The 12469-nt window shown below is 32.0% G+C and overlaps 1 protein-coding gene across 2 annotated transcripts; it reads left to right on the forward strand.

The window, feature by feature from the left end:
- The first annotated feature begins 3885 nt into the window (after nt 1-3885).
- On the forward strand, nt 3886-6751 carry LOC149168991 (LOB domain-containing protein 4-like). Of its 2 annotated transcripts, XM_089427002.1 has the most exons (3): nt 3886-4291; nt 4450-4626; nt 6171-6751. In XM_089427002.1, exons 2-3 carry the CDS (start codon nt 4450-4452, stop codon nt 6561-6563), a joined length of 570 nt encoding a protein of 189 aa, XP_089283128.1. In that variant the 5' UTR covers nt 3886-4291; the 3' UTR covers nt 6564-6751. The 2 variants fall into 2 exon arrangements, with proteins under 2 accessions (XP_089283128.1, XP_089283127.1); XM_089427001.1 differs by lacking the exon at nt 3886-4291 and having other exon boundaries at nt 4309-4626.
- The last annotated feature ends 5718 nt before the right edge of the window (nt 6752-12469 follow it).

A 12469-nucleotide genomic window follows, 5' to 3' on the forward strand; every position in this document is an offset into this window, starting at 1 on the left:
ATTAAAAATAATACCCCATAAAAATACAAAAATACATTGATAAACACTAATACAATAAAATAATCTCCAAAAAATTCACTTACTTTTCAGCCATAATGAAGTCCATTGATATCTAAAATGAAAGATATACTTCAAACATAGTCACATCCAATAAGATACTGCCCATTACGTAAGTTAACACTTTCCATCCAACCCTATCCTGTGGCTTCAAGCAACCTTGATGCATCTTGTTCGTCATAGGGTCCAAGGGCAATGGCCACACCAATTTCTTGTGAGAGTTAATTAGTAATTGGCATAGTTAAGAGGCAACATCCATGCAATGTGAAGGAGAAATACATTCCACATGTAAATTTTCCATAGCATTTGGGCATTGAATTTTTGATGTAAGAATTATGTTTTATCTTATCCAAATGTATCTTATTGGTGTATATGTGTATATTTTTTTGATGTTTATTATATAATAATAATAATAATAATGTGCTCTATAATATTTTTGTTGATAGTTATGTTTTTCCGAACATACTATTACGGCGTTCTGGCTGTTGTGTAAGCTACATGTTCGAACCTCTTGGGGCGAGAAATTATAATGACAACCATAAATCGACCATTAAAAAAAAAAAAAACAATGATACTCATTAAAAAAAAAAACGATGATACTCAGTAAAAACAACATATGATATTAAAAAATCTAAATAACCATCTTTATTTATATATAAATAAATTTCCTAAAATACATATAATTAAATTGATTTCGATAATCAAAATTAAATTCAATAATTAAATTAATTTAATAATTAATTTTTTCTATTTATATAATGCAATATACAAATCATATTATACAATTTATCAGGTAAAATATATAAAATATTTTATAAATACAATTGGCCAGGTGAAATATATAAAAAATATTCTAATTTTATAAAATATATTTGTATTATTTAAATATAAATTTTAATTTAATTTTTAAATAAAATTAAAATTAATCAAATATTTAAAATAATATAAAAACTTTAGTAGTACATGAATTTTTTATAATAAAAAATAACCGCTTTTTACTCCCTTGGCTAACATTAATCATTCTGGTTTCTGTCTATCGTTTACAAAGAGGAATGTGCTCGTTCAACTATACTTTTTGAAGAAAAAAAGAGTCAACATTTGCATTACTTTAGCCCTTCAGTGTTACCTTTATACCATCTTTCTTTAATGAAGATATTAATCTGTCAGGCTGTGTTTACATTGAATGTGTCTTTAGTATATTACCTTTATATAAACTTTAATTCATCCCTTCACTCTTACCTTTATACAATCTTTAATGAAGATATTAATCTGTCAGGCTGTGTTTACAATGAATGTGTCTTCAGCATTACCTTTGCATGAAGATATTAATCTCTGAAACTGTGACATATTCAACACCTCAATTTACATTGCATGTCTCTTCAGTGCTACCTTTATACCCTCTTTAAGGAAGATATTAATCTTTGAAACTGTGACATATTCAAAACTTAATTGAAATTCACATTGAATGTCTTCAATGTTACCCTCCTACCATCTTTAATGAATATAGTAACATGTGAAACTGTGACATATTCAAAACTCAATTTACATTAATTGTCTCTTCAGTGTTGCCTTTATGCAATCTTTAATGAATAGATTAATATGTGAAACTCAAAACTCAATTTACATTGAATGTCTCTTCAGTGTTACCATTACCCTCTCTGTTTAATAGATTAACCTGTGAAGCTGTGACATTCAAAACTCAACTTACATTGAATATGTCTTCAGTGTCACCTTTATACAATCTTTAATGGATATATTAATATGTGAAACTGTGACATAATAAATAATCAATTTACATTGAATATGTCTTCAGTGTTACCATTATACCATCTTTAATGGATATATTATTATGTGAAACTGTGACCTATTAAAAACTCAATTTACAATGAATGTCTCTTCAGTGTCACCTTTATACTACCTTTAATTAATATTGTAATCTCTGAATCTGTAACATATTCAAAACTCAATTTGAATTGAGTGAATGTGTAATAAAAAGACAAAATGTTACATGAAGGGGTGAATCCCAATGCAGCCATTCCCACCAAACTTCAGATCCCTAAACTGGAGACATGCCCTGGTATATGACTAGGTAGACTTAGGGACCGCTTCTGAGCTGCAGGATTCCTCTGGGGAGTAGGGACAGTCTACCTACACAGCTAGGTAGCGGCCCCAAGGGAATGCTGTTTCATCTAAAAATGTTAAACGGTAGGTTTAAAATGGAGTACTCTAATTGTTAAAAGGTAAAAGGTAGTATTTTAGTGCGTACATGCTTTTTTTTAAATTAGGTAGAAAATTCTTGAGTTTTGAGTAATGTAATTTAAAAAATTTTAGAGATTTTTTACCTATGGAATCTATTTATATCTTAACCTATTTTAAATTATTTAAAATTTAAAATTGTGTTTAAAATTATATATTTAAATTTCAATGAAAATAACAAAGTATCTAATAATTATATTTCAATTAAAAAAATAAAAATATATCTTAATTACACTTTAATTAAAAAAGACAAAACCATCTAATAATCATATTGCTCTGGTTTAAAAAGCATCTCAACATCATTTCTTTATTTTGATTTTGATAGTTCATTTATATCAATTAAAAAGACAAAAACATCTCTTAATTACACTTCAACCAAAAAAGACAAAACCATCTAGTAATCATATTGCTGTACTCTGGTTTAAAAAGCATCCCAACATCATCTCCTTATTTTGATTTTGATAGTTCATTTATGTCAACAAAAAAGGCAAAAACATCTCCTAATTACACTTCAACCAAAAAATGACAAAACCATCTAATAATCACATGGCTCTACTCTGGATTAAAAAGCATCCCAACATCATTTCCTTATTTTGATTTTGATAGTCATTTATATCAACTAAAAAGGCAAACATCTCCTAATTACACTTCAATTAAAAAAAGACAAAACCATCTAATAATCACATTGCTCTGATTTAAAAAGCATCCCAACATCATTTCCTTATTTTGATTTTGATAGTTCATTTATGGCAACGAAAAAGACAAAAACATCTCCTAATTACACTTCAACCAAAAAAAACAAAACCATCTAATAATCACATTGCTCTGGTTTAAAAAGCATCCCAACATCATTTCTTTATTTTGATTTTGATAGTTCATTTATATCAACTAAAAAGACAAAAACATCTCCTAATTACACTTCAACTAAAAAGACAAAAACATCTCCTAATTACACTTCAACTTAAAAAGGACAAAATCATCTAATAATCACATTGCTCTGGTTTCAAAAGCATCCAACATCATTTCCTTATTTTGATTGTTCATTTATATCAACTAAAAAACAAAAACATCTCCTAATTACACTCCAATCAAAAAAAGACAACCATCTGATAATCACGTTGCTCTAGTTTAAAAAGCATCTCAACATCATTTCCTTATTTTGATTTTGATAATTCATTTATATAATTTTACTCAAAAACATATATATCCAAATTTCAACTAAAAACAAAAACATGTGATAATTACACAAATTTCAACGAAAAACAAAAACATCTAATAATTAATTACAGAGCTTACACTGCTCTGGGCAATAAGCATCCCCAACATCATTTCCAGCATCCCAACATCAATTCCATGATTTTGATTTTGATAGCCCATCGACAAAACGATGGGTCAATCCAGTCTCTTTCAACTTCCAGAAGCAAGTACATTGGTTGGATTGTGCTGTTAGATTGCCCGGCTCTCTGGATTGCCCTGTTCTGTCCCTCTGTTTTTTTTCATTCATTTGGGGGTCTCGCAGGCAGACACTGGTTCCCATTTAAACTGTACCCACATCTGAATCTGAATGCCGATGCACCTAATAACGCGTGGGATTTTATAATACACTTGCTTCTTATTCTCAGTGAGTCGCAAGAGACAAAACAGAGATGAAAGAAGTCACATGCAGGTCAGAACAGAGGACATGCTTTTGTCAACCACTGATCAGCTGCCTCACGGGAAAGAAGCAGAGCTGTCCGTTCCGCCGTTTTATCTGACTCCCCGTGTTGACTTCATGATACAATCCGCCTGCAATGTGTAATGAGATGGGAGTCCCCTCCCCTGACTCCCCTCAATTCCTATAAATTCAGCTCCCAACTGCACCCCCACCATGTCATCACATAGGGCCTACATCACCCTCTTTCTTCTGCTCAGGACTTTTGAGGTTCCTTGGCCACTGCTAGAATTGTGAGTCTGAGCACTTTGTCATTACTTCAAAAAGGTAAAAACCATTAACGTGGTGGCCACAGATCTGCAGATTTCTCCCCCCCACCCCCAAATTTTTTCCATCACAATCATCTTTTTTTTTTCAGTATTTTGTGTCTCATTGTTGCAGTAATGGCAATAATGGACTCTGGTTTGGTAACTGCATATTTGCAGATGAGCGAATTAAGAGGAGGGCGACAAACAACATCACCATGCGCAGCTTGCAAGCTGCTGAGAAGACGATGTACAGAGAGCTGCGTGCTTGCTCCTTACTTCCCACAAAATGATGCGCAGAAATTTGCAGATGCACATAGAGTATTTGGAGCAAGCAATATCATAAAAATGCTAGAGGTAATGCCATACAACATCATGTATAAGTCTTCATATATGTGATTTGTAGGTTATTTTAAAACACACATAACTTTGTGTTTGTTTTGGATGAATGACGGTCTCAGACACCAACTGGTTCTGGCTTCTGGCTTCACAGTAACTTTAAAAAAATCATTAGCATATTTGTTTGGTTAAACTTATTTATATCTTTAGATAATAGCATAGTTATAAAGTTGATATTTATATGTTACTTATACCACCATTCCATTCTCCTCTTGTAAAATATATTATATAAATATTTTTTTATATATGTAAATAGTGTAATGTAACATATTATATAATTTAATTTAGATCGTAAAATCAAGTTATTAAAGGTTTTAATCATAAAATCAGTTTAGTTGTTTCTTTGGTCACTATCTTTGGCATTTTAATAACCTCGACTTGTAATGATTTGAATGTATAAAACTATAATATATACATAATGATTTATATTATTATATTATTATATAAATAATATATATGTTTGGATTTTAGATAGGTTATTTAATTAAAGTTAGAAATTATTATATTATTTGTTTGAGGGAATTGAGGAAAGTAAACGGAATAATAATTATTCCACTCAACCACTTATAAATCTTCCTTCCTAAAATAAAAGAAATAACTATCTTTTTCAGTTATAAAATATTCTTTTTCTCTTGTTCATGTTCATAGAGGAATAACTTTTTAACTTCCCATAAATCTTGCAAAGCCTTTAATAACCATCTTTCATCTTCCTCCTTAGCATAGAAGAAATAATCAGCTTCCTCCATTATAAAATCTTCTCTTTCTCATGCTCAAGCTCATAGAGGAAATAACTTTTTTACGCTTTTCCATAAATCCTGCAAAGTCTTTAATAACCAACTTCATCCCTAGCATAGAAGAAATAACCTAACCATCTTCCTCTGTTATAAAATCTTCTCTCTTCTCATGCTCTTAGATGAAATAACCTGTTTGCTCAATCTCATAGAGGAAATAACTTTTTTACTCTTTTCCATAAATCCTGCATGGTCTTTAATAACCAACTTCATCCCCAACATAGAAGAAATAACCTAACCATCTTCCTCTGTTATAAAATCTTATCTTTTCTCATGCTCTTGGATGAAATAACCTGTTTACTCTTCCTCTGCAGCATAGAAGAAATAACCATTTTTTTTTCATTATAATGGATGAAATAACCTTTTTACTTTTTTCCTTAAATTCTGCAAAGCCTGTAATAACGGTCTAAAATAATTTTTTTGCTTATGCTTATAGACCATATAACTTTTTTTACTCTTTTCCATAAATCCTGCAAAACCTATGATAACCATCTTAGAAGAAATAACCATTTTACTCTTTTCCATGGATTCTACAAAACCTCTTATAATTGAAAATATGCTATTTTATTCCGGAGCTTTTCCATAGATTCTACATAGCCTCTAGTAAATACAAGTGTTCTCTTTTATTCAGGTTTGCTGCAATTCATTCTCTTGTATTCATGTTTGCTGCAATTTTTCAATACTGGTGCTGACATGACGATTTGTATTCAGGATCTGCCCCTGGAAAAACGAGCCGATGCAGTTAGCAGTATGGTATATGAAGCGAGCGCAAGGCTGAGAGACCCTGTTTATGGGTGCGCGGGAACAATCTGGCAGCTGCAGCAACACGTCTCGAAGCTGCAGTTAGAGAAGGCAATTTTGCAGGCAGAGCTTCTTCACATGCATCTGCAACACGCGAATTTCTCTTCTTTCATAAGAGAAAACCTGCACATTGTTGAGGGCGGAGATCAATCGATATCGGAGCCATTTTCTCACAGTCTGAGCACTTTCCATGAAAGATCCACATCCTCATGCGACGAACTGCCCAATGGGTACCACGTTTCAGATGTTCGTGATCAAGCTGATCAATCCCTACCAGACCTGTGGGAGCCCTCATGGCACTAGTCGACGTATGACAGGGAACTCCATGGAATTATTACGGGGCGAAGACTTTAATATATCTCACCCTAATGTATTTTTTGTCCCTAATTGCAATACCTAATTATAGGTCCTTGAATGTCAATGCAAATTTTCACGCTATGTATTGCCTCTGGTTTGCTCAATGTATAATAAAGTTCTCCAGTTATGTTTTCCCTTGATGTGCTTCGTTATATTCTTCTTGCCCTAATTCGATTCTGATACCCTACATTTGGCCCAGCATAGCGTGGGGTAGCCAGAGTTTGAAGGAAGATTTTGGTGCAATTTAACAGTAGTACAGCAATTATATTAAATTTTAATTATATTCGAAAAGTATTTTCCCCGAAGCTGGCTTGTGTATTATTTGAAGTTAAATTTAATATGAATATGATATTATAAAAAAGCTTGCCATTTAGAGAACCAAGTTAACTTTAATATGAATATGATATTAGAAAAAATCTTGCCATTTAGAGAACAAAGTTAAATTTAATATGAATATGATATTACAGAAAAGCTTGCCATTTAGAGAACCAGGAGTAGCAGCATATCATTATATAAGTTTTGTCTTTCATGGTAATACTTAATGAAAACAACACATTAAAATAACGTTGATGCAGAGGGAGGCTCGTGCTTTATCTCAACATTTGTCGTGCTTTATCTCAACATTTGTCAACATAAATATTGTGCATTTTAAAAAGGCCATTATGGCAGACCATCTTCTTGTTTTGCTTTCATGCTATGTTGTTGCATAGGTCATCTTCCACGAGAATAATGATGAGAGGGAGAATCTTTATAGATGTGGGTAGGATCAAAATGTTTCATAGGAAAATCAGAGGTTTCTTTGAGATGGCATTAAAATTCAAAGTTGAAAACTTCCTTACATATAACGTTAAACCATGTCAAATTTTTATACTATGCCATGTGGTTGATTTTATATATATGGTAATTTGAAAGTTTCTCATTTGCTTAATGATTTCAGCAATGAAAAATTTGTTGAATTTGTAAAGCTCAATGAGTTTGGAAATCTTAGTGTTCATGGTTTATGAGTGACTAAACAAAGTTATAAATCCATTCTTTGAACTTGGGTTCTAGTTGGTCCTTGGAGAGCTACTAGTGTTCCATTTGAGTTTCCTTTCCACATCTTCAAATTTTCTTTTACTTTCCTCATACAATCTGAGTTGCAAGGCTGTGGCCACCTAGATAGCATCCTTTTCAGCCTAAGTGGCTCGAGGTGGTTGTTTTCCCAAAGGGGCTGCCTTGAGGGTTGAAGGGGAGCACTTGTAGGCATTTCTTCAACTAAAAGTAGGGCTAGAGAGTGGGTTTCTCATTCTCATTATAATATATCAAAAGATATCAGGGGAAGCCACCCACCAATACCAAACCAAAACCCAACCACATAGGAGATATAGCTAGAGAATTAGAGGTCACAACCTCGACACGAAGCCAAGATGAGAGATAGGCTACTAATGCCTTGAAAACTTGGAAAGAAAGGAGATAGACCCCTAATCCCCACAAATTAAGCCCTAATCCAAACGAAGAATAGGAGCACCACCAACTCCAGAGAGAATTTGGGATTCTAGCTAGGCCAAGAACCATAGGAAATCAACAAAGAGTAGCTAGAAGCTAGAAAAAACCAAAGAAAAGGAACAAATCCTTTGTTACGTGAGAAATATGGAAGAATTGAGCAATGAGGGAGCAATGCTTCCTTAAGTTTACCTATGCCACCTAATGGGCTTGTAGAAACCACCTTGAATAACCAAAAGACAAAAAATTGAAATAGACCAAACTAAATTAACAATGAGAACACAAAATGAATGACCATAATTAGCACACTAGAGTCTCGAAGATATGAGTCTAACACAATGATTTATAGATCCAGAGCCTAAAGAGACCAATATAGCAACAAAATAATTCTAAATCTGCTTGAAACTCAATTTAAGCTATTTGTGACCTATACCCTCACTATTTCTTCAGCCTCATAATTCACAAGACCGTCACTTCGATACATGTTTGTTCCATACAACTCATTACATACTTATCAACTCATAGACCTAATGTGAGGGCCAAAGGACATAAATCAAGTTGACTACGGTGTGTAAATTAACAAAGAGAACATGAAATAAATGAACAAAATTAGCACATTAGAACCAAGAAGATATGAGCCAACACAATGATCTATGGATCTAGACCCTAACGAGAGCAAGATAGCAACCAACTCATTCTATCAACTTGCCTCAACCTCAGATTAAGATATTTGTCACGTATATCCTCAATTTGTATGATCACCATATCGGTACTTATTCGCATCATACAACTTGTTACATACTTTCCTAGTATCAACTCATATTTAACCTAATGTGAGGGCCAAAGGACATAAATCAAGTGGGATAGGGTGCATAAATTAATAATGCAAACTTGAAATAAGTGGCATTATTAGTGCACTAGAACCTTGAAGATATGAGCCAACACAATGATCTAGAGATCTAGAGCCTAAAGAGACAACACAATGATCTAGAGATCTAGAGCCTAAAGAGACCAAGATAGCCTCCATCATCAGATGAATAATTTTCTATTGCTTGAGCCTCATAATTCGCAAGACCACCACTCTGGTACTTGTTTGTGTTGTACAACTCATTACATTACATACTTCCCCAATATAGACACCCTATAAATTTTTGAATGACACAAGGTTGGGCTTTGATCTACATATGTGTACACATGTCATGAAACCACATGTTGGACCACTACATCAAGGTCATCCATGGGTCCATATTTGGTCCTCACAAGAACTGAACCCTGCCCAATGGTGAAAAACCCTAGCTTTACACTATTAGATCTAACTCTTTTAGGCCTTTGTTTATTAATAAAGTGCATAAATATAAATATATACAAAAGATTTGAAGAAATGTATTATTAAGAATGAGATTCCACAAAAGGATTTGTCTCATAAATGACTTGGCTTTAGAAACTAATTACAAAATAGAGTAATAGAGAAATTATGGCAAGACATTGGAAAGAAAATGAAATTATATTAACTTAAAATCAGCACAATTATTAGTTTTATATTTCTTTCCAAGGAAAAAAATCAGCCTCTCTCTCAGCTTGAGGATTAGCGTGAGGTATACTCACTTAAGAGTTCACAAGGCTCAAAGGCAACACAACAATCTTCATAGGCACTAAGCCATTACAACAATATTCATAGGCACTAAGCCATTACAACAAGATTTATTAGGCATTATAGCTCATCATGTCACAATGGAGGATTTTGAAAATGGGTGGGAAAGATAACGACCATTCCCCCTAACCACCCTGCACAACCTCAATTAAGACAATGATTGCTTCCATATACTTTCAAAGAGAGAAAAAATCTATATACACAAAATATTTACTTAATCAATTTAGATCAATTTTTTTTCCATTTGTAATAAATTTAAATAAAGATATAAACACACACACATAGACTAGAGAAAAAGATTATATTCATTATGCAAATAAAGAGAAATCCAAAGACTTCAACCAAACCACTAGAACTAAATTCCTTGAACATATAACATAAAAAAATATGTGTAGTGTAAGGAGGTGACATTTTGGCTCATAAAACCTTGGAAATTCTGGTATAATTTTGACAAAATCCAGTTCTTTTGGAAATCTAGGTTAGAACTGTAAGCTTCAAGATTTTGGGTGCCCTCAGGTTTTTGATGGTGCTAAATCCATTGCCACCATAAAAAAAACAATTCAAATACTCCCAGGATCAAAAATTTTTAAAAGAAAAAGACCAATTTCAACTATAAATAACCATAAATTGTCAATCAATAACCAACTCCAAATACAAATAAAAATTATATTAAAATATTTTTAAACACCTGTGAAAAAAAATTAAAGATATCATATATTAAAACACCATTAAAATCAAAAGTGGAAATTATAAAATTAAAATCAAAAGTGGAAATTATAAATATGCATTTTTATTAGGTTTAAAATAAATTATAAATATTTTTTTCCTTTATTTATATATTTTGCCATTGTTATTTACTTTGAAAACGTAACCCACTGAATATTTCCTTTTATAGTTAATGGGATTGCACCAATTTTTCTGTTTCCCAAATTCCATGAATTGATCTGCAAATTTTGTTTACGTTATTCGTGCAACCTGTGACACTTTGACACAAATTCCAATATGCAGGCAGTGGGCGAAGTCAATATTCTGAGTTGGATTAAGAAGTCAGAAGTCCTATGGCAGAAATTCGCCTCCCTTTCTGTCATTTCATCTGTGGATGGCTTGGTCTGCCTGGCGATGCTGTACAGCCATCCTAGTCAACTGAAAAGCCTTCAAACAAACACGGTACCGTTTAAAGCAATGACGTGAATGAATGGTTTTCTGCCATGGATGACTTGCAACTTATCGTGGTTCTTCTAATTATAAAGGAAATTTCATGTCCCTGGAACTTCTGTTCAGGAGAAACTGCCAAATTATTGTTAATGGGTATTTAGACCGTACACTGTTGTGGACTAATCATCTCCATTAACCTAAAACTTTAATATCCTTAAAAGAAGATTTTAAGTTTTGAATTGGCTGGAATGTTGTGATATAATTGTGGGTGAGATTGTGGTTTTGGGGGTTAAAAATGAGTTTATATTTATCATGGGAAAAATTCCAAATCCGAAATATCTATTGAATTTTGAGCAAAATTTATATAAAAAAGCTTTAAAATATAGAATAATTAGACTACAACAAAGCTTTAGCCAGTGGGTAACAAGTTTTCATCCTCTGAAGAATTTGGAAGTGTTTCTTTTCAATATATGTTTTGCTATAATTAATCTGCTAGAATTGAAATTTATGTTACTTTGCTTTTAATTGCTAGATCTGAGTCTACTCATAATCAACACAGTTACAAATTAAGTAGTTGATGAATTCAGATAGACAATCACAATGTCACTATCCATGTCATTTGATAGCAAAAACTCCCACAATCACTTGAATTGCATTGCAATTCCCAAACATCTATATAATGTCATTTGTTATTTCATAATTTGTATATATGAAGTAAATGTAAGGAGGTAAACATATTCAATAATGATAAAGAAGTAAATTTAGTATTGAAAATTCATCAGTTAATGTAAAAGAAGGTAATGGTTCTTAACTCAAAATCAAAATTTCCTATTAAAAAAAAAACCAAGTTTATATTCTAATTTTGATTGGAATTCAATAAAATATGATAAAAGTTAGGATGAAAACATTTCAATTCTTAAATAATAGACATTATACATCTTAAATACTTGGATATATATATATATATATATATATATATATATATATATATATATATATATGACTTCCTCTAACAATCATGCCTTTTGCTCATTTTTTCTTTGTTCACTTTAAATTTGGAATAATATTTCTTTTCAAATCTCTCTTCTTTTCAAAACTTAAAAATCTTTTCTTAGTTTCAAAGCTTATTTATCTAAAATGTTATTTAAAAAATTAGTATTTAAAACTTATTTATCTAGAATCCCTTTAGTAAAAATATATTTAGAAAATCAATAACTCCTTATGAAATTAGCTCACTTTCACAAATTCTCTCTTTCCTTACTTTCTATTCTTTCCATTTCTTGCTTTCTAGGCTTTCAGCACTGCAGTCCAACAATGAAGGTGATTTTTTTTTTTGCAAATACAAGATTACTTCCCATTTTGAATTAGCCCACTTTCACAAATTCTCTCCTTTCCTACTTTCTGGGCTTTCCAGCTCTTCAAGGATGAAGTGAAATTGGAAAATAAGTTTGTTTTCCCAATTTCAGAATTACTTTCCATTTCCTTTCTTTCTTTTTTTGTACAGGAGACTATCTATTTATGTTCAGGTGACTACTGAGATTAGCCTCCTATGACTTAGAATGAA

This window comes from Pinus tabuliformis, chromosome 4_2, assembly GCF_031772625.1.
Source record: "Pinus tabuliformis cultivar Carrire ecotype Pingquan chromosome 4_2, CPIR1, whole genome shotgun sequence".
NCBI lineage: Eukaryota > Viridiplantae > Streptophyta > Pinopsida > Pinales > Pinaceae > Pinus > Pinus tabuliformis.